At 45.4% G+C, this 24,725-nt stretch overlaps 1 protein-coding gene across 1 annotated transcript in view; it reads right to left on the bottom strand.

The window, feature by feature from the left end:
* The window catches only part of LRRC75A (leucine rich repeat containing 75A), a 50,459-nt gene extending 43,888 nt beyond the window's left edge, over positions 1–6,571 (bottom strand). The window contains exon 1 of the mRNA XM_049777659.1: positions 6,320–6,571. Coding sequence (XP_049633616.1) covers positions 6,320–6,571 — 252 coding nt within the window. The remainder of the gene's footprint in view (positions 1–6,319) is intronic.
* Between the last annotated feature and the right edge of the window lie 18,154 nt (positions 6,572–24,725).

Here is a 24,725-nt window from a genome sequence, read left to right as displayed (position 1 = left end):
GCCTGCGCTAGCCTTGGACGGACCGAGGTTCGATCCCCTGGTGTCCCATATGGTCCCCCAAGCCAGGAGCAACTTCTGAGCACATAGCCAGTAGTAACCCCTGAGCATTACCGGGTGTGGCCCAAAAACAAAACAAAAAAAAAAAGATTGGACCCCATCCTCATAAGGGCAACCCTTGCCACAGTGAGAGCTGGCACTGTTGGGTTCTTCTACCTTCATCACCTACCACCTACCACCTTTCCATGCTATAGTTGTTGGCACATTTCCTGCTTGTTGTCCTGCTGCCACTTTTGCACCAAGACAGTGCCTGGAAGAATAAGCACTTGACTCTTGAATAAATGTATTAATTTCTATGGTTTTACTTTTTGCTCCTCTCTTTTTCCTCATATTCCTACAATGATTGGGATTCACTTTTATAATACTAAAAACAAACATACAGAGCCCTACCATTTTCTTTATATTTTACTTTAACGATGCCCAGCTATTCTTACAAGGCAGGAGTGAAAAAAGGAGAAGATGCTTTATGGACTAGAAAGTGTGCTGCAAATGGGAGGGGGAGTCTGCAATGCACCAGGTAAACAGACATGCACCCGTTCCATCTACCCTAGTTCTGTCCATACTCGAACGTGGAAGCTGACCAAGACCTCAGACTAATAAGAGGTAAGAGGTCTGTGTCTCATCTAAGAAAGAGGGGGACATGGAAGGAGACTCAAAGAGAAGCTGCAGGGAGTAGAAGGGAGAGAGGCAGAAATACCCATGAATAAACAGGATGCAGCAGGACAGAGAAAGCAGTCTGGGGCCTCCCAACCAGACTGCCACAGCAGGAAAACCCATACTCAACTCCCCATTCTCAGCAAGACTCCTGCACCTATCCTGGTTAAGGTAAAGTTAGAAACATCAAAATGCCATCTCCTTTGAGCAACAGTCCTCAGCAGAACTCCATATGGCCCGCAGCAGTCAGGAGTTGGAGCTAATAAAAGTTCTTACAAATGGCTGGGAAATGCTTCCAGAGACCTGCGTGGGCACCCCTCAGAGTCAGGCAGGAGGACTTGAGGACTTGTGCTTGCCTTAACCTTGTTCCTAGGCCAAATTTATCATTTTCAGGAGAATGCTCATCTTTTTAATAACATGGAGCCCAAGATTTGGTGATTATATCACTGTTACTGCTTCCGATTCCTCCGTTTCCTAAAGGAGCAAATGATACAGCAGCAGGGCATGAGGCAGGGAGAGCAGAGTGAATGCAGGTCACTTCCACCTATGCCACCACCAGTAATGCTGCTTTTTGTGAGAGAGTTAAGGGTGGGTAGAGGGCTGACTGAGATCTGTTGGGCCTTCAGATGGGGAGCCAAAGGAAGACCCCTTTGCAGGGTATCTTTGACCTGCAGGAGGTGGGGCTGGCAAGAGCACGAGAGCCCTGAGAATAGGAAGGAGTGACTGATGGATGCTGTAAGCCACTACTGGAAGGAATCTCCCCGAGTAGATTGAGTACTTGAGATGCTGGGGTGGCCTGGGCAGGGGAGGGAGATGTGGGCCCAAGGATATGCTTAAAATCCTTCTGAGAAAGCATTCCTGAACTATACACAGTTACACATAGCCTGTATCCTCAGCCGTAGAACAGTGCATGGGGAGATGAAAGGATTTGGGCATTGCCAGGAGAGCCCAGTAAGAAAGAGAGCAGATCAGTTTTCTGTCATCTCGAGGAGACAGAACTTTATTCCTCCAAAACGACTCACTTGCTCTTAACCAGGCTTGCTGATACCAGGTCCTATAGTCCCATAAGGTCATGCAAGGAAGCAACTGTAGCTCTGATTTTGGAGACCTGGCTCTGGATTCTGTCTGTAGCTGTCATGGGGAGTGCTAAAACCTTGACTGGTCAGACAGTGGCAGATATTAGAAAGGAAGGATTCTCTTTTTGGATGGATTCACAAAACATAATTCAGCACAAGCAGAAGATGAGGACCTGGAGGTCAGGCCTGCCCATCAGGCTGCGCTCCTCTCTACCACCTCGGCAGAGGTCCCAGACTGTACCTGCCAGATGGGATCCCTGCAGTGTCCATAGAGGCTGGGCAGCATGCCACTCTTCTCTCCAAGAACACCACTGCCTGGCAGGTTGCCAGGAACAGCCAAGCCCCACGGACATGGCTCCTAGGAACCCAGCCACATGGAAAGCAAAGCTGTCAGCACTCATGATGGCACTAACAAGGCTGGTAAATAAGCCCTCAGAAGCATACCTTTAGCTGGGGAAATAAGTGCCTTTTGAGAACATGCTGTGTCAATGGCAGCACATCCTCACAGCACAGAGGCTTACTAAAGAAATGTCACAAGCGTGGGGTGCTTTAGATCATGACAGGGGCAATGGTGGCAACTAGACTTAACCCCCAGTTATATGAAGTATTGGCTTCATCTCAGTCAAGATGGACCACAGAGGGAAACTGGGGAGATGATCAGATGAGATGGTCAAGCTGCATAGGCAGTTTAGAGGCCCTACAAGGAGACTCAGCCTCAGAGCTCTGGGTTGCCATGCTCAGGAAGGTGACCTTGGAAAGGAAAGGAGCAGTCAGCGGAAACAAGAAAACACGTTCTGGTTAGAGAAAAACTCTGAACGAGGCTAAGAATGGGGCTCTCCTTGCTCCCTGGCTAGTGGCCTTCTAACCTGCTTGCTCAGCTAGAGATTTTCTTAGGTAAGTGGTGCCAGAGTGGGTGTGTGTGACCTTTAGCAGCCTTTCTGCTCTCATTATTATTTAGACAGGGTTTCACCTGTCCAGTCTCCAGAACCTCCCAAGCACCTGGCCATCATCTAGCCACACCTCTCCCCACCCCCAATGTATCACTCCAGGTCCCAAAGGGTTCTTGTTTGCATTCGTTGATGTGGCTCAGGCTCCCAGGGGTGGTGTGAAGCCAGCCCTGTCACGCTGACAGGCTGTGAAGGACAAAAGGGCAGGTTTGCCCACCAGGTTGGATCATTCTGAGTGGCAATAGGACATCTCAGTCAAACCCTCTTTATATGGGGAAACAAGCTGTGGAACTACTTTAAAGGGGTATCTTCAGAAAAACCTTCCACTTATTCTGCTGTGCCGTGGAGTTGGTGGACATCCTTGTCTGCAATTTGAGGGACTAAGAAAAGTTTGAGCTGACAGGCTGATACCCCATGTTCCATGTAGCTGGCACTTTCTTATTCTCTGACCAAAGGTTGCTTTATCCCCAGGGCTTCTTAAGGAGGACAAGCCTGAGTCTGAGGTTTTGGGAAAGATGCAAGGGGGTATGGGTGGGTGGGTGGGGATGATGAGTTCTGCAGAAAGAAGGTACAAGTGGCCTCTTTACTCTATGAGACTTCTGTGAGCAGAGGACCCATATTGTTTCTAAACATGCATTGAGTTTCTGATTTGGATTGAGCCCTGATGGGTAGAGATTCCAAATACTTGGGCCTGCCCAGATCCAAAGTAGAGCAGATTCTTCAGTTTCTAATTGCGGGCACTGTGAGATGAGTCTGGATTCGCAGAGCCAATACAAAAGTCAGTTTGTAGCATTTACTCTGATCATTACCTCAGTTATTCTTAGGGTAAGGAGGAAACAACTCACAGAGGTTATCTGTTAGGCCCAAGGTCAAAAACAGTGTGAGGCAAGCTACCAGATTACTAGATAGATAAATTACCAAAGTCTTGGCTCCAGATTTTTCTAGTCATATTGCTTTTAATGGGAAGGGGATGCTTTCTGCTCTTTCTGGGCAGCTTCCTGGCTACTGCCTGCACCCTTGATTTCAGCTTAGGATCTTTAATATTAAATGAAGCTTCATGACAACACTCTAGTAAGTGATGAGCACAGTCAGGCCACAGAGAGTCCAATCAGGAAAGTCACCCCCTTAAATCTTGGATATATAAGAGACATCCAGCAGTCACACATGGCTCAAAGTTTCTGCTTCCAGATTATAAGCCTGCCTGCTCTAAGTCACACAATAGGGAGGTGTGGTATCAGATGAGCTTATTCACAACCTGGAGCCTCTGAAATTCTTTCACAATTATGTATGTCTGTGCATTTGTCTGGAAAGAGTGCCTGTAGTTCTTTCAGCGTCTCAAAAAGCACACAAGTGGGGTAGCTGTCACTAATCCCTGGGGTCCTCGCTCAGGATCTGCTTGCCCCATTTTCTCTACCAACTGTTAATAAAGAGACACTCTTGGTCTGGCCCCCAGTGGCTCATGTCTCAGTAACTGCTCATTCCATTTCTGCACATTACCATTTCCACACTATAGGAGGGAATGGAAAGAAAAAGGTGAAGGTGAAGGGCTGCAAAGGAAAAGGTGTGCTATGCTGTAGAAAGTCCCTTCAGCATAGCACACAAAGATCCAGCCTCTCCTTCCTCAGGGTCCTTGAAAACCTATGTTGCTCAGGAGTGGCATTAGGCTCTCACTCCCATACTGCTAAGGGCCTGAAACTATTTCCTGGAGAACCGTAATTTGTACTTTCCAGCTGCTTCCCAGGCCCATTGGCAAGGTCCCTTGCTGGCTCCAGAGAAGTCTACAAGCCAGAGGTCAGATAGACCCAGACTTGGAGGGTAAGTTACTCTGTTCTCACAGAACAGAGGACATCTGAGGGGCCTGCTCCTGTTCCTAGTAGCCTTTCCATCCTGTCACTTTGGTTTCTGAATGCCAAAAAATACACCATAGTTCTCAGGAAATGCTTGCTCTCTGTCTTTAGGAATCTTGGGGTCACAGGAACCTACTTGCCCACCAAAAACTTCTCCCTAGAAGCTCAATCTTCAGGACACAGAACAAGGCAGCCAGAGGACTAAGGAGCCAAGATGTCTGCCTCCTGTAGGCCCCTGTGGCTGGCTCTGGAGAACACTGACTTTCTTCTGTTCCTTTACTGCCAAGAAAGGCTTGTCACCACCCCCAACCCTCCACTCCTCTGTGTCCTCTGTAGGAGCCACCCCAGTGCTGGGGGAACATCACGTGATCAGTAAAACTATCTTACTGTCTGGTGTGCAAATGGGATATGATGGTCTGGAAAATCTATTATTCTGTTTGAAGGCAACAGAGTTTCCATAGAAGCAATATAATCTTCTAATCTTCCAAAGACAAAGACATACACACTGCTGAAGTTATGTGGCATAGAATGGCCTCTTTCTTTGGTGCTTCAGTTCAAAGGAACCTGGGGATCCAGCAGCTTCTCAGGCATCATTCTGTTGGGAAAAACAGGCCAGAGCAGAAGGCCTGCCTTTTCCCTCAAGTCATCTTTCTTCTCCAGTGGCAGCGACCACCTTGGAAACACACACTGCAGGGTCACAGCACCGGGCTGCTGGTGGTAGTGGGAGGTGCTACCTGATCCGGAAAGGGTGACCATCTAATTCAGAAGCTTCTCCCAGGCATGTGCTTTTCCAGGTGCAGCGGCTTTATTAGGAAGGGGTAAACTCTAGAAAGACCATCTGAGCTTCCCCTCTCTCACCTGGGCAATTCAGCAAGAATAAGGAGCTTGAAGTACCTGCTACATTCCAAAGCCTGCCTGAGAAAACCTGTTTGGTTCTGCAGTAGGGTAGCTTGGAATGCTCCAAGGAACAGAACCCCACTTCATCAATCAAAATAAAGCCTTGGAAGGAAAACAAGCCTGGAAGGTGTCTGAGAGCATCTGCCCTGGGCAGCCCCAAAGCAAAGGGGGAAGGGCCATGACATATATATGGCCCTAACCAATGGGCCAGAGCGTCGGCAATCTGAAGTTCCTGCCAGCCTCGAAGGTGTAGGTAGTTTGGGAAACCCAATTCAGCTCCCCACTCCCTCTCTCCACGTGGGCTGAGTCGTGGACTCACGGCAGAGCACCTGGCAAGGCAAAGTTAGTCGTGGGGGTCGGGGGTGGTACAACACCCCCACTTCAATGTCCCCAAAATCCAGGAGGTCTCCCAGGTGGGCCAACAAAAAAACCAAGTTGTTGAGGCATGCATCTCTCTCCTCAGTTGCAGGGATGATGCCTTGGAAAGGCATCCTGCCTCCAGGAAGCCAGATACCAGGGACAAAGGCACCGTCCCGAGGACTCTCGGAAAGGGGTGCTCATCAGTGGGTAGACCGAGGGGGAGACCCGCCTGATCCATCCCTGGGTGGGTGGGGGGTCGTGGTCTAGGGCGCCGTCTAGGGACCTAATTCCAACAGGTTCCCCCTCCCCGGGGCCTCCTCTGGCCAGCCGGGCCCGGAGGGAGAGAGGGAGGGAAGGAGGGAGGCCTGGCATTTGGAGAAGCGCCCACGCACGCAGGCACCTGCTGCCCGCCGGGCTCCGGACGGCCCCCCGGGAGGGAGACGGAGAGGCCCCGGGCCCCGCGGCCCCCCGGCGCGCTCACCTGGCGCAGGTGCTGCAGCAGCGTCCCCGCCTCGTCCCGCCGGCCCTGGCGCACCATCCGCAGCAGCTCCTGGACCATGCCGACGCGCCGGTGGTAGGGCGGCAGCCCCGCGCCGGGCCCCGCGCGCCCCGCCTTGTCCCCGGCGCGCAGCAGCCACGACGCCCACAGGTCGGGCCGATCGCGGCGGGGGCCGGACGCGGCGCCGGCGCCGGCTCGCTCGGCCAGGCTGCCCTTGGTCTGCCGGGTGCCCATGCCGCCGCCTCGCCGCGCCGCGCCGCCTCTGGGGCTGCAACTTTGAGGGAACTGTTGCGCGCGGGCGGCTGTTGGCGCGGCGCGGCGGGGGCGGCGGCCCCGCGGCTCTCCTGCCCCTCGCTCCTCCCTCCGCGCTGCCCGGCCTCGCCCCTCCTCGGCTTCCCGCCTCTCGGCTCGTCGCTCCGGCCTGGGGGGCATCGGCGCCCCCTGCCGGCCGGCCCGCCTCACTGGCTCGACCACCACCTCCCCACCCGCCCCTCGGCGCGGAGGAAGGAAACCCGGGGCCTCGCCTGGGCAGGCCGCGGGGGCGAGGCGCAAAGTTTGCGACGCGGTGGAGGCTGCGTCCGGGAACGGGGGGCTCCTGCCAGCCCCCCCCACAGTGAAATGCAGACTCCCAGGCCTCCCTCTCCCTCTCTCCTCAGAGCATCCTCGCCAATGAGCCTTCTTCACAGGGGGTGAGGGGGCCCACCTCTCCTCCCGGCTCCTTGACCGTCGTGACCCTTTTGGCCTGGGAGATGTGCTGAGATGGTGACGGTGACTGTGGGAACCTGGGAACCACAGTGTGCAAGGCAGGCACGCACACCCGGCCCTGGCTTCCCAGTCTCTGTCAGAGGTCTCCAGGAGCCAGTCTTTGTTCTCCTGGAGCGATTCTGGCACAAACAAAGCAGAGCCAAACTGCGGGATTAGGTCTAATTTCACCTTCACTGTACAAGCTCCTAGCCCTCCCAGGCCAGCTGGAGCTCTAAAAGCTCTTGAAAAGGCAACAAGCGAACACTGTTCCTGTCCCACATTACAGACTACTTGGTTTCGGCCCAGGGCTGCAGGAAGGGCAAGGGTTGTGTGCTCTGAAGCCTATTCCAAGGTAGACTTGGGTGCTACCCTAGATGAGGAAGGGACAGTTTGAGTGTGGGCGGCTGTATGACAGGATAATTCTTTCTGACATCATAAAGAGCTAGAATGTTGAGCATTGGACAAGTGGATTTTCTTCTTATGGGGGAAGAAAGAGGGAGAGAAGAGACAGAGAAAGGAGAGAAGAGAGAGCAAGAGACAGAGACAGAGAGACAGAAAGAGAGAGAGCGAGCAAGCGAGAGAGAGAGCATTCTTACTCTGAATAATCTTGGGTTAATCCTGAGTATATGGAAGAGGATGACTGAGTCTTCTGTTCAGTTAGTTTTTTTTCCTTTTGACCGCCCCACTCCTAGCTGCCCCTATGTGGAGCTTTCTACCAGTTAAGATTGCTTAACAATTGCTATGCATTGTCAAGGAGCTTGAAACTTGGATGGTCCTCTTTCATGTCTGTTACAACCCTCTGTTCATACTGGAGCTTTTCTCAGGAGGGTCCAGCTTTCTCTGGGTCCATGCTAGTGCCTCTTAGAGCCTTCTCAGATCTCAGTTCCTGTGTCCACAAAAGTGAGTCTAGCTCTCTCTGTCTCTCTGTATATCTCTGTCTCTCTCTGTCTCTGTCTCTGTTTCTCTCTCTCTCTCTCTTAGGGCCCACTGCATGTAAGGTAAATGCTCTACCCACTGCACTGTCACTCCAGCCTCTGTTCCCCGTTTTTGATGTAAACTGTACTTAGGTTGTAGGGAAGACTCATTTCTAGGTTTCTTTTGGGGAATGGTTTGAGTCACCATCCATAGGACTTTCTCCTGGTTTCTTGGGGATCATTTCTGGTGGGGCTCAATGGATCATAAATGCTGTTGAGGATCAATACAAGGCAAGTGCCTTTACCCCTGGTCTATCTCTTTTGCCCCTAAGTTTCTTTCTTGAGCTCCTGCACACCCCCTTTTCGTTTCTTTTTTCTTTTTTCTTTTTTTTTTTTTTTTTTTTTTGGTTTTTGTACCACACCCAGCGCTGCTCAGGGGTTACTCCTGGCTATCTGCTCAGAAATAGCTCCTTGCAGGCACAGGGACCACATGGGACGCCGGGATTCGAAGCAACCACCTTAGGTCCTGGATCGGCTGCTTGCAAGGCAAACGCTGCTGTGCTATCTCTCCGGCCCTTTGTTTCCTTTTTCTTTACTTGTTGGTGTTACCCAGGATGCTTTTTTAGACAAGTATTTTACTCATGTCTTTACCTGTTCTCTTTCTCACCCCCGCAGATTATTTCTAGTTTCTCTTTCTAATTCATAAATTAGTATTTTAACCTGTCATGAATACTGGCAGTATTCACACAAGGTTTCAGTATTCACAAGGTTTCACACATAGAACTTAGACTTAATATCTAGGTTATTAGTTTTATTTTATATCTCTGATGATTTTGTTTAAATATCACTTTCTGTACCTCTGTCTTCCCGAGGCTCTGCTATTTTTCACCCAATCATTGCATTCCAATAGCCTTTCTTTTTTTTTTTTTTTTTTTTTTTGTTTCTGTTTTTTGTTTTTGGGCCACACTTAGAGATGCTCAGGGGTTACTTTTGACTCTGAACTCAGGAATTACTCTGGTGGTGCTCAGGTGATCATATGGGATGCTGGGGATCAGACCTGATTTGGCTGCATGCAAGGCAAATACACTATCCACTATATTATTGCTCTAGCCAATAAATAGCCTTTTTTCTATCTAATTTGTTCCCCTAAATCAGTCTTGCTCCTTCTAATCTATCTTTCATGTAGTGTTGGAAGCATCATTTTACTTACTTTTTTAGTTTAGTATTTGGCCACATATTGAAGTTCTTGCTTGAGGGTTGTTTCAATTGGTACTTGGTACCATATGATGACAAAGGTAAAACCCAGGTCTCCTATATACAAAGAATATGGTCCAGAACTTTGATTCATCATCTTCTTCTTCTTTTTTTTTTTTTTTTTTTGTTTTTGGGCCACACCCAGTGACGCTCAGGGGTTACTCCTGGCTATGCGCTCAGAAGTAGTTCCTGGCTTGGGGGACCATATGGGACGCCAAGGGATCTAACCGTGGTCCATCCTAGGCTAGTGCTGGCAAGGCAGACATCTTACCTCTAGCGCCACCATGCCGGCCCCTTGATCCATCTTCTTACCTGTCTCCTTCACCATCACTTTAAAAATGATACATGCTTACAAACCCTCCCCACATGGATGATTCCTAACACTTTTGGTTAAAACTACTGATATGGCATTAATGGCCTTCGGATTCTATACTATCCTCTTGTGTTTCAGTCATCATGCTGTTGACACCTCTCCCAAGATGCCATGCTTTGTGCCTGCAGAAAAAAGTGCCTGTCTCACTAAGAAGCTCAATAAACACTTCATAAATGAAGTAACACTTGATGTTCTCAAAGTGTGAACTTAAGGGCCCGGCGAGATAGCACAGCGGCATTTGCTTTGCAAGCAGCTGATCCAGGACCAAAGGTGGTTGGTTGGAATCCCGGTGTCCCATATGGTCCCCCGTGCCTGCCAGGAGCTATTACTGAGCAGACAGCCAGGAGTAACACCTGAGCACCGCCGGGTGTGGCCCCCCCCCAAAAAAAAAAAAACAACAAAAAAACAAAAACAAAGTGTGAACTTAATATCAGGAACTTAGTCCATGGCAATTGCTCAATGAAATGATGGGACAAACAAGAACACTGAAATGCCAGTTGCATTGACCCACATAAAAGCTGCTGCTGCTGATCTCTTAGAAATCAACTTGAAAAGAATTAATGGAAGGCAGATAATACAGAGATGAGAAGGGTGGCTACTTATTTTTTCAAGATGGTTGTGAATAGAACTAAAACTGGACAGACATGAAGCAGAAGCTAATGGTGACTGTTGGTTGCTTTGCACAGGGAGATAATTTTATTTGGAGGGAATTAATATTTATGTTTTCAGACATTCTCTTTGTGTTTTGTTTTGTTGGTCACATCCCTTTTCGTGCTGTTATACCCAAGTTGTTGTAACTCAGTGAAACTCTTGATTGTGGCTATAATCAAGAATAGAAACAGGACATAAGTTTATTTCATTGCGACTGGCCGAGGGATTGCAGTAGGTCATGGGATTCTAGTCAATTCGACAAATAATTTAAAAATTGAGATTGCATTTATACTCTAAAACTATTCTGAAGTGTCGATTAAAACATTGCAAGATCAACTATAAGTGTTACTTATGTTTAAAATAGGTAAATATAAGAGCCAGACATAAAAAAAGGAGACAGATGCAGAGTAGCCATATATAACACAGAAGCAAATTGTTTACATACATAATAGTACAAGGTACGGGCACACTTTTGCCCATCCATTATCAGCACAGAAGGTTGCTGTCAATCGCAGGATCTGTTGGGGAATTACACAGTCAGCGTAAATGCTACACTTATATTTCAGGGTCTGATACATACAAATTTTAACTTTTCTTGGTCCAACAGTATGTGATGATGTTTATTTAAATAACAAAAGTTTATGGAAGATTATAATAAATCACTAATATAGTGACTATAACAAATTGGTATATAACAGTGTTGCTTACACATCCCTGACTGTGCTATAGCCTGAAATAGTTTGCAGTGCTGGGAATCATACGCAATAAAAGCTTCCAGGTCGATCTACATTCTGTCCCTTTTGTTTGAAAGTACTGTCTATGGTCATGGTTTGTCTTTGAGTAAAGGGATAGGGACTTGGGAGGTGACCTGTAGATGGGTCAAAGCTTCAGACTTGGACAGAAGGAAGGGAGGGGAGGCAGGTGGAAACAGAAGTCTGGAGTGGGCCCGGATGGATAGCACAGCGGTGTTTGCCTTGCAAGCAGCTGATCCAGGACCAAAGGTGGTTAGTTCGAATCCCGGTGTCCCATATGGTCCCCTGTGCCTGCCAGGAGCTATTTCTGAGCAGACAGCCAGGAGTAACTCCTGAGCACTTCCGGTGTGGCCCAAAAACCAAAAAAAAAAAAAAAAAAAAAAAAGAAGTCTGGAGCGTCAACCTATTTCAAGGAAGTTTGTTTCATTAGCTTTGGCAGCTCTAGGATCAAAGACAAACTCTGAGGAGATTTAATTGACCAATATTTGGGGTTTCTTGGGACAAGAGAAGAGATAGTAGATTCTGGAAGCAGTGACCTATGGAATCCCAACAGGGAAGAGGTGAAGTCAGAAGGGATTCATGGTTGGGAGAAACTATGCTTAAACAGTGAATTTTCAAACTTAATCTTGCCTCAGGATCTCCTGGAAGCCTGTTAAAAGCCAGAGGGCCCTGCCCCAATCAGAGTTTCTAATGTGGTAAGTGGGTCTGATCCTGTCAGACCTTTCAGGCCCAGGGATGAAACCTTGACAAGAGCACACAGAGCAAGGGTCTTGGGGGAATATAAGCAAAAATTTTCTCTCCTGGGCTGGAGAGATAATAAAGTGAGTAGGGTGCACATGGTCAGCTGGGATTCAATCCCAGCACTTCAAACTGTCCCCTGAGCACAGATCTCTTTAGAGCAGAGATTGCAGAGTGATCCCTGAGCACAGAACCAGGAGTAAGCCCTGAGTACCACCAGGTATGGTCCCCAAAGCAAAAACAAACACAGAAAGAAAGCTCTCTTGAGGTCTCACTAAGATTGCAAAAGGGACAGAACCATTTCTGGATTTAGGGACTTCAAACTGAAAGAACTATCTCTGAGGAAGCCTAATGCCCACCCCCCCAAATACACATAAACATGCCATAGAGCAATGGTCAGCAACCTGCGGCTCGCGAGCCCTATGTGGCTCTTACACTTTTAATTTCTGTGTGCTGGGCGGCCGCTCCAGGAGTCAGGACTCTGCTCCTAGCCTCTGTCAGTGCGCGCCCTGTGTAGCTCTCAAAATAAATTTTAATCGTGGTTTTGGCGAGATTTGGCTCAGTTGAATAAAAGGTTGCCGACCACTGAGGACCGCCCATCCCTTTTGGGGTACCCAGATTAGTCTTTTTATTTTCAGCAGCAATTCTATTCTGATACTCTATAACTTCTTTTAGCCAACAAGTAAAATGCTTGGATGTCTCTGATTAATGACAAGTTTTGGGGATGAAGGTAACCACTCATATATCATTCCAAAATCTAGCAGTGTGGCATCCCAAATATCAGAAGAGCACCAACTCTCAACAGAAACCTCAAAGCTGGGCCCGGAGAGATAGCACAGCGGCATTTGCCTTGCAAGCAGCCGATCCAGGACCAAAGGTGGTTGGTTCGAATCCCGGTGTCCCATATGGCCCCCTGTGCCTGCCAGGAGCTATTTCTGAGCAGACAGCCAGGAGTGACCCCTGAGCACTACTGGGTGTGGCCCAAAAGCCCAAACAAACAAACAAACAAACAAAACAACCCAACAACAACAACAACAAACAAAAAAACCCCAAAACACAGACAAACCTCAAAGCCTCAGGAAATCTCTCCCAGTGTTTTGCTAGAGAAGATGCTTTCCAGAGGTCAGGAGGTCAGGAATGCAGTTCTTGAGGGTAGAAGTTGAGGGGCAGGAAGTGCCCCAGGATCTTTGGGAGCTCTCTGCTCTTACCCTGCAGACAGAGCCCCAGAAGACACAGTCTGGATTCATTCATCCAGTGCTACTCAGAACTTTGTTCAGGATGATATCATGCTTTTCCCTCTGCTTCTCTAATTATTTCTTAATTACTTGATGCATGTGTTGCTTTAATTTAGTAGTTGTGTAATCAAAGAACTCATCATTCAAAACAGTCAGCCAACTTGACAACATCTGACATTTTGTCCAAGTTAATTCTATACTATTTCTCTGCCTCTAGATAATGTGTTCAACCTTCCTTGTTTGATTCATTTTAAAATTTTTTGGGGAGGGTGGGCATCCCTAGGAGTGTTCAGGAGACCAGGAGATTCTTTGCAAATGGGCTAGTGATTCAATTCTCAGGTCTTGTGGTGCTCAGGATTACTCAGGCCATATCCAGAAGTTCTGGGGAGTCACACAGCCTGATCTTGTAGTACCCAAGATCTACCCAGGGTCAGCTGCATGCAAGGCATCTAGTTTATCCCCTGTACAATCTCTCTGGTACCTACAAATTTTTTAATAGTTAAAAACTTCAAGCATATAAAATTAGAGGCCCATGAATTTATATATTGCTCTGTTTTTAACTTCAAATATCATGTCACCATATATTGCTTTATCTATACTGTCTAACTATTTCCTTTGTTCTTTATAAAATTGTATTACATTATTATATTACCTAAAGGATAGTGACTTTTAATATTTTTAACTATAAAAGTGTATCTCTTAATACAGTGTTTTGTTTACATGTTTCTGACCTGAGTTTAATTCCTAGCACAATGTATGATCCCATAATCTGCCAGAAGGGATCTCAGAGCACCCATCCCAACCAGCTAAAACAAACAAAAGTATATCTTATTGCATGAATATTTTTCAATTACTTAATATTTTTACTTAATTATATTGGAAAGAATAATCCTTATTGCTGCATATCACTGTAATTGATTCATTTCAACTCTGTATAATAGTCTCTTGTATGAATGTTTTATTTCTCTATTTCCTCACTGATGGTCCTTCAACCAAATTAGCCCTTTGTTGCTGGAAAAGTGGTTCTATGAACATTTTTGTACATTCCTGTCCTACACATGGGGCAGTTGTAGGAGTGGAATTACTTAGCTTTAGGATGAATACGGAATTGTTTTTATCAAAATGGATAGAGAAGTTGGAATCCTTGGGCTCTGCTGATGGGAATGCAGACTGGCACAGCTGTTCTGGGAAATACCATTGGAAGTTTCTTAAGAAATTAAAATGCAACTATTCTATGATTCAGCAGTTCCACTTCTGGATATTTATGAAGAATTAAAGACAGGATTTTAGGGAAATATTGGCACACTTATATTTATTATCCACAGTACCAGTAACTTGAATGTTCATTAGTGGGTGAATGGATAAAGAAAATGTGCTACCTGCATAAAATAGAATATTATTGAACCTGAAAAAGAAAGAGATTCTGTCATATGCTTCAGCACAAATAAACTTTGTGGTGCTAAGTAAACTAAATAGTGAAAGAGAAAGAAAGAAGGAAAGAAGGAAAAGAAAAAAGAAAAGAGAGAGAAAGAAAATTGGAGAAAGAAAAGGAAATAAGGAAAATAAATGGAGAGAAAGTAAGAAAGAAGGGCCGGTAAAGTGTTTGCCTTGCATGCAGCCAACACAGAACAGACCCCGGTTCAAATCCTGGTATCCCATATGGTCCCTTGGGCCTGCCCCAATAACTCCAGAGCCCCAGCAGGTGTGACCTAAAAACCAAAACCAAAAACAAAAAAAAAAGGAAAAAAAGACAGAAAGACAGACAGAGAGAAAGAAAGAAAGAAAGAAAGAAAGAAAGAAAGAAAGAAAGGAAGGAAGGAAGGAAGGAAGGAAGGAAGGAAGGAAGGAAGGAAGGAAGGAAGGAAGGAAGGAAGGAAGGAAGGAAGAAAGGAAGAAAGGAAGAAAGGAAGAAAGAAAGAAAGAAAGAAAGAAAGATGCTCTTTGAGCCCATGAACATGGTCCCTATACACACATCTCTCCTCTTGAGATGTGGATTTCCCTAATTTTATGTTGAATTGAGTACCAGGATTCTTCCATTTTTGGAGAAACCCATGTTCTTTCTCTGTCTCTGTCTGTCTCTGTCTTCTCTCTCTCTCTCTTTCTCTGTCTCTGTCTGTCTCTGTCTTCTCTCTCTCTCTCTCTCTCTCTCTCTCTCTCTCTCTCTCTCTCTCTCTCTCTCTCTCTCTCTCTCTCTCTCTCTCTCTCTCTTTGGTTTTTGGGTCACACCCGGCTGTGCTCAGGTTACTCAGGGTTACTCCTGGCTCCATGCTCAGAAATCGCTCCTGGCAGGCTTGGGGGACCATATTGGATGCCTGGATGCGAACCAATGACCTTCTGCATGAAAGGCAAATGCTTTACCTCCATGCTATCTCTCTGGACCCCCCCCCCCCATGTTCTCTCTTAAGTGTGTTACTCTCTTCTTCCTTCTCTTTCTCAATACCTTCGAATATAGCTCATTTTTACTTGAAAAAAGTGGGAAAGGAAGGAAACAAACTACTAGGGCTCTGGAAATAGGTTAGTGGTTCAGAGCACCAGTAGGCAAGCCAAAGAATGAAAGTTCACATCCAGGGCACTGCCTACCATATTATGGTCATTTTGACTGTTAGGAATCCCAGTGAGAAACATGTGGGAAGCCTCTGGGGACCTGGATTGAACATGAAGCTGTTAGTCTGTCCAGTGCAGAGCACTGTCAGCTCCAGGGCCTGGGATCCCCAGTGAAGAGAAAAAAAGACAAATAAGAGCCCAGATATAGCTCATTAGGAATTAGAGCTGGATCAGGTCTGTGCAGTTTCACTGGACCAAAGCAGAGTGAGACGCTGCTAGCTACTGCTATACAAGTCATCTGAAGGATAACACCTATGGACGTCTTGGGATTCCCACCAGATATGTAATCTACTACCTGAATGATTCTATAACAGTGATTTTCAAACTATGGCATCTATTTCAGTCACCTTCTGGACCTCTTTCCAGAGCTTTTGATTCAGTGGATTGAGGTGTGGTCCAAAATTTGTGTTCTCAGGTGCTGGCCATGGGACACTTTGAGAGTCACATCAAAGTTAGTCCCTGATTATCCTGAAGACTTAAATTTCTTTTAAAGTTTTAAAAAGATTTTTTTTTCTTATTCATAACAGTAATAACATTACTGTTATTATTGTTTTGTTGTTGATATTTTGTGATGCCAGACAATGAACCAAGAACATGAACCAAGAACAAGGCACGTACTCTACTGCTAAACCATATCCTAAGCCTGCTACATTTTATTATTAAAATATTTCCCCCTTCATTTTCTTTTTTTCTTGTTGCAATTACCTGAGGTCATGTGTTTGCTGGGATGACACACTTCTGTAGTAGTGTTGTACATGTGCTTGCTAGGGGTTCCTGTGTTCACATAAATGCTTGAGAGTGGGACCAGAACCTTGCATATGGCCAACACAGGTTTAATCCTCAGCATCCCATATGTTCCTCCAAGTCTGCTAGGGGTGATCGCTGAGAATGGAGCTAGGAGTAAGTCCTAAGCCAGGTATAGCCTCAAAACAAAACAAAAGGGAGTCACGTGGCTTTGGTGCTAAGCAAATCTTGAGTTGTACTTGTAAATAACTGGCTGCTATGCTGTGGACACCAAGCATCCCAAATAGCAGAGCTGAGCATGAGGATGGTACAAGGTTGCAAACTCATACTTGCAAGGCATGAGCTTGGCCACTGAGCTATCTCCATAGGTCTTTAAAGTGTGTGTTCCTGGGCATTCCTTTCCCAGCAGTTGGCTGCTTAGGAATAGAGACTATTTTATTTCCTTTACTGAAGTTCAATTCTCTGACCACATGTTTGGTGTCAGAAGGAGACTTGCTTTGCCCTGCCTGAAGAAACCTTGGTATTCACCCCTGTTCACCCCACAGACAGAGGCTTGATTATGCTTCAAGAGACTGGTTATTTTTGTCAACCATCATCTCCTCCCACTACTCCCAAGAAAGCTCTCCCATGAGTCATCTGGAGGCCTGCAGGCAGCTGACGGCTGCTCGGCTGGTGTCTGGCCATTGAGGGGAAGGAGTGGTGATACTTCAGTGGGCTTGTTTTGAGGAAAAATCCCATAGATTCATGGAGAGTATGTCTGTAGAATATGTGTTGATGTTTCAGGTTTGTAGAATATGTGTAGATGTGTTGTATGTTTCCATTTGTGTTCACTCACAGATTCAACAAATATTTTTTTTTTTTGAATAGCTGCAACATAGCAAGCATTGCTTTAGGCTCTTAAAAACAAAGCTCTCCTTACAGAAGCTTTGTGTGTGTAATCACTCAGGGAACATATACTAAAAACCTATTATGTGTCATGAAATCTGTGGTTTGTCAGGGAAAATAGACTTGTAACTAAAAGTAGGAAATCACATGTAGAACATGTGATAAGGTTAAACATGGAATGAATACCATGAGAACAAAGGAAGAAGAGAGCCTTTTGGGTCACACTCAGCAGCGCTCAGGGGTTACTCCTGGCTCTATGCTCAGAAATCATTCCTGGCAGGCTCAAGGGACCATATGGGATGCCGGGATTTGAACCACCGACCTTCTGCATGCAAGACTTACCTCCATGCTATCTCTCCGGTTCTGGAAGAAGAGAGTCTTAAAGAGGAATCTCTATGAAACGGGAAATTAAAGACATGTGGTATTTCCCAAGTTGATAAAGGGTGGCATTCTGCAAAGAGGAAGCAATTTGCTATAATTTGGCATGAAGGGCACTTGCAACTGGTTCCACAGAGTTACAATACAGAGTGCAAAGGATGGAGGGGTCTCTGGAAAGGTGGGCACATCCTTGTACAACAGAGGTTTAAGACATACCTCAATTCAAGGTATGGAAGTATTGAAAGTTAAAGTCTGGCATTTGTTGTGTAATAGAAAGATTATTCTAGAGAATATTGGAGGTATTGATAGGACTAAAGAACTTGAGTTAAAAAGATAGAGACTGGGGTTGGAGAGATAGCATGGAGGTAAAGCATTTGCCTCGCATGCAGAAGGATGGTGGTTCAAATCCCGGCATTCCATATGGTCCCCCGAGACTATCAGGAGTGATTTCTTTTTTTTTTTTTTTTTTTGTTTTTTGGGTCACACCCGGCGGTGCTCAGGGGTGACTCCTGGCTGTCTGCACAGAAATAGCTCCTGGCAGGCACGGGGGACCATATGGGACACCGGGATTCGAACCAACCACCTTTGGTCCTGGATCGGCTACTTGCAAGGCAAACGCCGCTGTGCTATCTCTCCAGGCCCCAGGAGTGATTTCTGAGTGCAGAGCTAGGAGTAACCCCTGAGTGCTGCTGGGTGTAGCCCAAAAACAAATAAACAAAAAAAAAAAAAAAAAAAAAAGAAAAAAGAAAAAAGAAAAAGATAGGAGGGGCCAGAGTGATTTACAGCATTTGCCTTGCATGGGCCAACCAGGGTTCAATCCCTGGCACCTCATATGGTACCTCAATAGGAGTAATTCCTGGGAGCAGAGCCAGGAGTAACCCCTGAGCACAGCTGAATTATAGCCCAAATAAATAAATAAAGCAATAGGCCCAAAATAAAGAAAGGAAAGAGAGAGAAAGAAAAGAAAAGGAAGAAAGAAGAAAAAAGAAAGAAAGAAGGAAGGAAGGAAGAAGTGAGGGAGGGAGGGAAGGAGAAGTGAGGGAGGGAGAGAGAGAAGAAAGAAAGAAAGAAAGAAAGAAAGAAAGAAAGAAAGAAAGAAAGAAAGAAAGAAAGAAAGAAAGAAAGAAAGAAAGAAAGGAAAAAAGAAAGAAAGAAAAGAAAGAAAGAAAGGAAGAAGGAAGGAAGGAAGGAAGAAAGAGAGAGAGAGAAAGAAAGAAAGAGAAAGAAAGAAAGAAAAAGAAAGAAAGAAAGAAAGAAGAAAGAAAGAAAGAAAGAAAGAAAGAAAGAAAGAAAGAAAGAAAGAAAGAAAGAAAGAAAGAAAGAAAGAAAGAAAAAGAAAGAAAGGAAGAAAGAAAAAGAAAGGCCTGAGCATAGCACAGCAGGATAGGGCATTTGCCTTCCTCATAGCCAGCCAGGGTTCAATCCCTAACATCCTATATGGTCCCCTGAGCCTGCCAGGAATAATTTCTGAGTGCCAAGTCAGAGTAACTCCTGAGTGCCACCAGCTGTAGCCTCAAAACAAAACAAAAGAGGGCTGGAGAGATAGCATGGAGGTAGGGCATTTGCCTTGCATGCAGAAGGATGGTGGTTCAAATCCTGGTATCCCATATTGTCCCCTGAGCCTGCCAGGAGCGATTTCTGAGCACAGAGCCAGGATTAACTCCTGAGCGCTGCCGGTGTGACCCAAAAACAAACAAACAAACAAACAAAAACAAAACAAAAGAGACATAAGAGAGAAAAGCACGGGTCAGGGATCTCACAGCCTGGTGGATTGAGAGGCCTAGCTTTTTTTTGTTTTTGTTTTTGTTTTTGTTTTTGATTTTTGGGTCACACCAGGCAGTGCTCAGAAGTCACTCCTGGCTCTATGCTCAGAAATCACCCCTGGCAGGCTTGGGGACCATATGGGATGCCGGGATTTGAACCACCGTCCTTCTGCATGCAAGGCAAATATCCTACTTCTGTGCTATCTCTCCGGTCCTGAGAGCCCTAACTATTTTCCATGTATAGTATTTGTTGCTTAGAAACTGTAATGCAGGAAGATGGGCAGATATTAACAGTTTCCTGGGGCCGGTGAGGTGGCGCTACAGGTAAAGTGTCTACCTTGCAAGCACTAGCCAAGGAAGGATCGTGGTTCCATCCCCCCCCCCCCTTCCCGTGTCCCATATGGTTCCCCCAAGCCAGGGGCAATTTCTGAGCGCTTAGTCAGGAGAAACCTCTGAGCATCAAACAGGTGTGGCCCCAAAAAACAAAAAAAAAACAAGCAGTTTCATATGTATGCTCATCTACCTGGCTATATTGTTACTTATCAAAGGGGCCTGGGGCAACTAATGTAAAAGTCTCTGGATTGTCTTTTTCTGGGAGAGGTGGCAGATAAAAGAATGGATACAGGATCTTACCAATAGTGATTTCCCTAAGGGTGCCAGAGTTTAAGTAATTAGTAGTTAAGGGTCCCTAAAACATCTTTTCAGCTCTTCTCCCCAGGCTATCGTCTTTACAGCTAAGTGTATAGATGTTTGTATATCCATCAGACATGGAAGCCCCTTATTTTGCCCCACACGTCTCTTCCACTGGACTATTCCTTTGTAATAAAGAGGTACTTTCATGAGTTAAATGAGTTTTCTTTTTTTAACTTTATTTATTTATTTATTTTGGTTTTTGGGTCACACCCAGCAGCACTCAGGGGTTCCTCCTGGCTCTATGCTCAGAAATCGCTCCTGGCAGGCTCAGGACACCATATGGGATGCCGGGATTTGAACCACCATCCTTCTGCATCTAAGGCAAATGCCTTACCTCCATGCTATCTCTCCTGCCCCGTTTTATTTACTTATTAATTGATTGACTGATTGGTTTTTGGGCCACATCCAGTGGTGCTTAGGGGTTACTCCTGGCTCTGCACTCAGAAATTTCCCCTTGCTGGCTGGGGGAACCATATGGAACCAGGTTCCTCCTGGGTCACTGCATGCAAGGCAATTGCCCTATGGCTGTGCTATTTCTCTGGGCAACTAAATGAGTTTTCTTTTCTTTCTTTTTCTTTCTTTCTTTCTTTCTTTCTTTCTTTCTTTCTTTCTTTCTTTCTTTCTTTCTTTCTTTCTTTCTTTCTTTCTTTCTTTCTTTCTTTCTTTCTTTCTTTCTTTCTTTCTTTCTTTCTTTCTTTCTTTCTTTCTTTCTTTCTTCTTTCTTTCTTTCTTTCTTTCTTTCTTTCTTTCTTTCTTTCTTTCTTTCTTTCTTTCTTCTTTCTTTCTTTCTTTCTTTCTTCTTTCTTTCTTTCTTTCTTTCTTTCTTTCTTTCTTTCTTTCTTTCTTTCTTTCTTTCTTTCTTTCTTTCTTTCTTTCTTTCTTTCTTTCTTTCTTCTTTCTTTCTTTCTTTTCTTTCTTCCTTCCTTCCTTCCTTCCTTCCTTCCTTTCTCTCTCTCTTCCTTCCTTCCTTCCTTCCTTCCTTCCTTCCTTCCTTCCTTCCTTCCTTCCTTCCTTCCTTCCTTCCTTCCTTCCTTCCTTCCTTCCTTCCTTCCTTCCTTCCTTCCTTCCTTCCTTTCTTTCTTTCTTTCTTTCTTTCTTTCTTTCTTTCTTTCTTTCTTTCTTTTCTTCTGATTTTGGGTCATACCCAGTGGCGCTTAGGGGTTACTCCTGGCTCTGCACTCAGAAATTGCTCCTGACAGGCATGGGGGGGGTATATGGGATGCCGGAAATCAAACCACCACCTGTCCTGGATTGGCTGTGTGCAAGGCAAATGCCCTACCACTGTGCTATCTCTTCGGCCACTAAATGAGTTTTCTGAGCTCTTTGGGCGCTCCAACAAACTGATCAAACCTCAGGCTTGTGGAAACTTCAGATTTGAGATCAATAGTCAGAACTTCTGATTTGAGGTCTGGAGGTTGAAAAGATGTAACAAAAGTCACAGAAGAGCCAGAGCCATAGTATAGTGGGTAGGGCAATTGCCTTGCACGTGGCTGACCTGGGTTTGACATCCAGTATCCCATATGATCTCTCAAGACTGCCAGGAGTGATTCCAAAGTGGAGAGCCAGGAATAGCCTTCAAGTACTACCAGCTATGGCCCCAATACTGGTAGTATTTGAAGGCGCTGATCTTACTCGGGTTGGATCCCTGGCACCCCATGTGGTCCCCTGAGCCCACCAGAAGTGATACCTGAGCACAGAGCCAGGAGCTCTGCTGGGTGTGTCCCAAGAAAAATACAACAACAAAAAGAAAATATAATACACTTTATCAAAAGAAAGGGAAATATAATTCTTAGAAACTTTTTCTAGGAAAGGCATGAATTACTTCAGGTCATATTTTATTAGTGGAAACTAGTCATGTATGCACTCTAAATTGCAAAAGAAGCTGGGAAATGTAATCTACACTTGTTGTATAACCCTATTGTATAACCCTGTTGTAGGCACTAAGTAATTCTGTAATTCATTTCTGTAATTCACTAGACTTTCTGCAAGAGGTGTAGCAAGCATTAACCCCAAAAGTGACAAAGTATAAGAATGGCATGGGGGCCCGGAGAGATAGCACAGCGGTGTTTGTCTTGCAGGCAGCTGATCCAGGACCAAAGGTGGTTGGTTCGAATCCCGGTGTCCCATATGGTCCCCCGTGCCTGCCAGGAGCTATTTCTGAGCAGCCAGCCAGGAGTAACCCCTGAGCACCGTCGGGTGTGGCCCAAAAAAAAAAAAAAAAAAAAAAAAGAATGGCATGGTTTCTGGGTCCAGAGAGATATCACAGCAGGTAGGACTTTTGCTTTGCACACGGTCAACCTGATTGTATTCCTGGCATCCCATGTGGTCCCCTGACTCAGCCAGAAGTAATTTCTGAGCCTAGAGCTAGGATTAACCCCCGACTGCCACAGGACATGGCTCCAAAACAAACAAACAAACAAACAAACAAACAAACAAACAAGAAGAGCAGGAGTTCTATGTGGCCCAGCAAAAATATGTACCAGAGTAGATGCATTTGGCAGATGAAGTTAACTTTCTGGTCAAAGGCCAAGACTACAAAGATGATTGTGTTGAGGCTTGAATGTATTGAACTAACTGCAGATCAAGTACTGACAATTGAGATATAAGCATTTGGATCTGGGGAGATAAGAGAGAAGACCCAAGTTTTTCAGTTCTAAATTTTGTTTTTTTGTTTATTAGGTAATAAAATCTTGAGGGTGGGGCTCTGTGATCAGACAGCAGAATTACAGGCCAATTCTTCACCCCAAGAAAGCAATGATGTGGGGTCGAAGCGATAGCACAGTGGTAGGGTTTGCCTTGCTTGCTGCGGACCCAGGACGAACCCAGGTTCAATCCCCAGCATTCCATTTGGTTCCCCGAACCTGCCAGGAGTGATTTCTTTCTTTTTTTTTTTTTTTTTGGGCCACACCCGTTTGACGCTCAGGGGTTACTCCTGGCTATGCGCTCAGAAATCGCCCCTGGCTTGGGGGACCATATGGGACACTGGGGGATCGAACCACGGTCCGTCCTACACTAGCGCTTGCAAGGCAGACACCTTACCTCTAGTGCCACCTTCCCGGCCCCAAGGAGTGATTTCTGAGCGCAAAGCTGGGGTAACTCCCGAGTGCCACCAGGTGTGGCCCTAAAACAAACAAACAAACAAACAAACAAACAAACAGAAAACAATATCGGTGGTATGAAAACTGTTTCACTGAGGTAGATTTACTACAGCTCAGGCCTAGATTGAGAAAGGGCACTCACATTCCTTACTGCTGTCTTCCTAAAAAGCAAGTCAAGTAAATTGGTATAATAGTTTGGTAATTAGTAATAAACTGGCTAATTAGTTGTGACATTCAGTTTTACTGCTGGATATCAAGCAATTCTAGAAAAAGTTAAAAGAAAAATCAAATTTCCCGAAGGGCTAAGGAGATGATCCAAAGGACTATAGCACATGCTTTGTTGTGGGAGTCTCAGATTTGATCCCAGAACAACATGGTACTCAGAGTACCACCAGGAGTACACTCTGAACACAGTGATAAAATATACAAAAGGACCAAGGCTCTGCAGTACTTTCTAGCATTACACACATATAAATTAAAATTATTCTATAGTATATTTTGGGGAAAAAAAAAGAATTATTCCAACAAAACTGCAACTGAAAAACAGGAAAAGAAGATAAGATTTTTGGATATCTTGCTTAAGACAATGTTTGCAAGTACCTGGCAAGTTCTTGGGTATTTTTGTTTGTTTGTTTGGTTTTGAGCCACTTAATGTTTTTCAGGGCTACTCCAGGCCCAAGGTGCTGGGAGTCGGGGGTGGCATAGGGAAAAGGGCTTTATTGGAGAAGTGTGCTGCTGGGGTTTGACCTGGGGCTCTCCCATATAAAGTTTGCCCTCAGTCCTTTGAGCATCTCCCCAGTTACAAGTTTTTGTTTATTATGAACATGCCAAACTCCTAGGAAGAATTTTTTCCCAGGAAATGGACCATTCTCGAATAGATAGCAAGTATTCCTTGTAGCTCGGCAAAAAACAGAAATGCATTAAACTGTTAAGCTGTTATATTTTTCTCTCCAGCAAAGCAATAAGATGAAATTAAATAATTTACTGTACTCCCAGAAACCTGACAACACTGTTTGGCTTCAGAGGAAATAGGTTTTCTGACCATGTCTGATGGAAATAATTAAAATAAGCTTTAAAATCTGGGTTGTAGATAACCAACTCTAGTGTGTGTGTGTGTGTGTGTGTGTGTGTGTGTGTGTGTGTGTGTGTGTGTTAAACTATTTTTTCTGAGGACCGGAGAGATAGCATGGAGGTAAGGCGTTTGCCTTGCATACGGAAGGATGAATCCTGGCATCCCATATGGTCCCCTGAGCCTGCCAGGAGCGATTTATGAGCATAGAGCCAGGAGAAACCCCTGAGCACTGCCGGGTGTGACCCAAGAACCCCCCAAAATTTTTTTTTCTGAGTCACTGATAATATATAGGACTCCTTAGTATTAAGGCAAGAGAGTCACATATTTATCTTTTAATTCAATTGAAATTAAAAGTCAGTTGATAGAAATAAAATATGAGGGCATAATAAAACTCATTTTGAAACAATATTGAGAAAAAGGAATAGAAAAATTTCCTTGCTTGCTGAAGTTGCATAAACAGGTTTATGTCAGACTGCAATTTATATGCAAA

The sequence above is a fragment of the Suncus etruscus genome, chromosome 7 (assembly GCF_024139225.1).
Source record: "Suncus etruscus isolate mSunEtr1 chromosome 7, mSunEtr1.pri.cur, whole genome shotgun sequence".
NCBI classification, from domain to species: Eukaryota; Metazoa; Chordata; class Mammalia; order Eulipotyphla; family Soricidae; genus Suncus; species Suncus etruscus.
The sequence above is the reverse complement of the archived record's forward strand: the minus strand, read 5'-3'. Positions and strand labels throughout refer to the sequence as shown.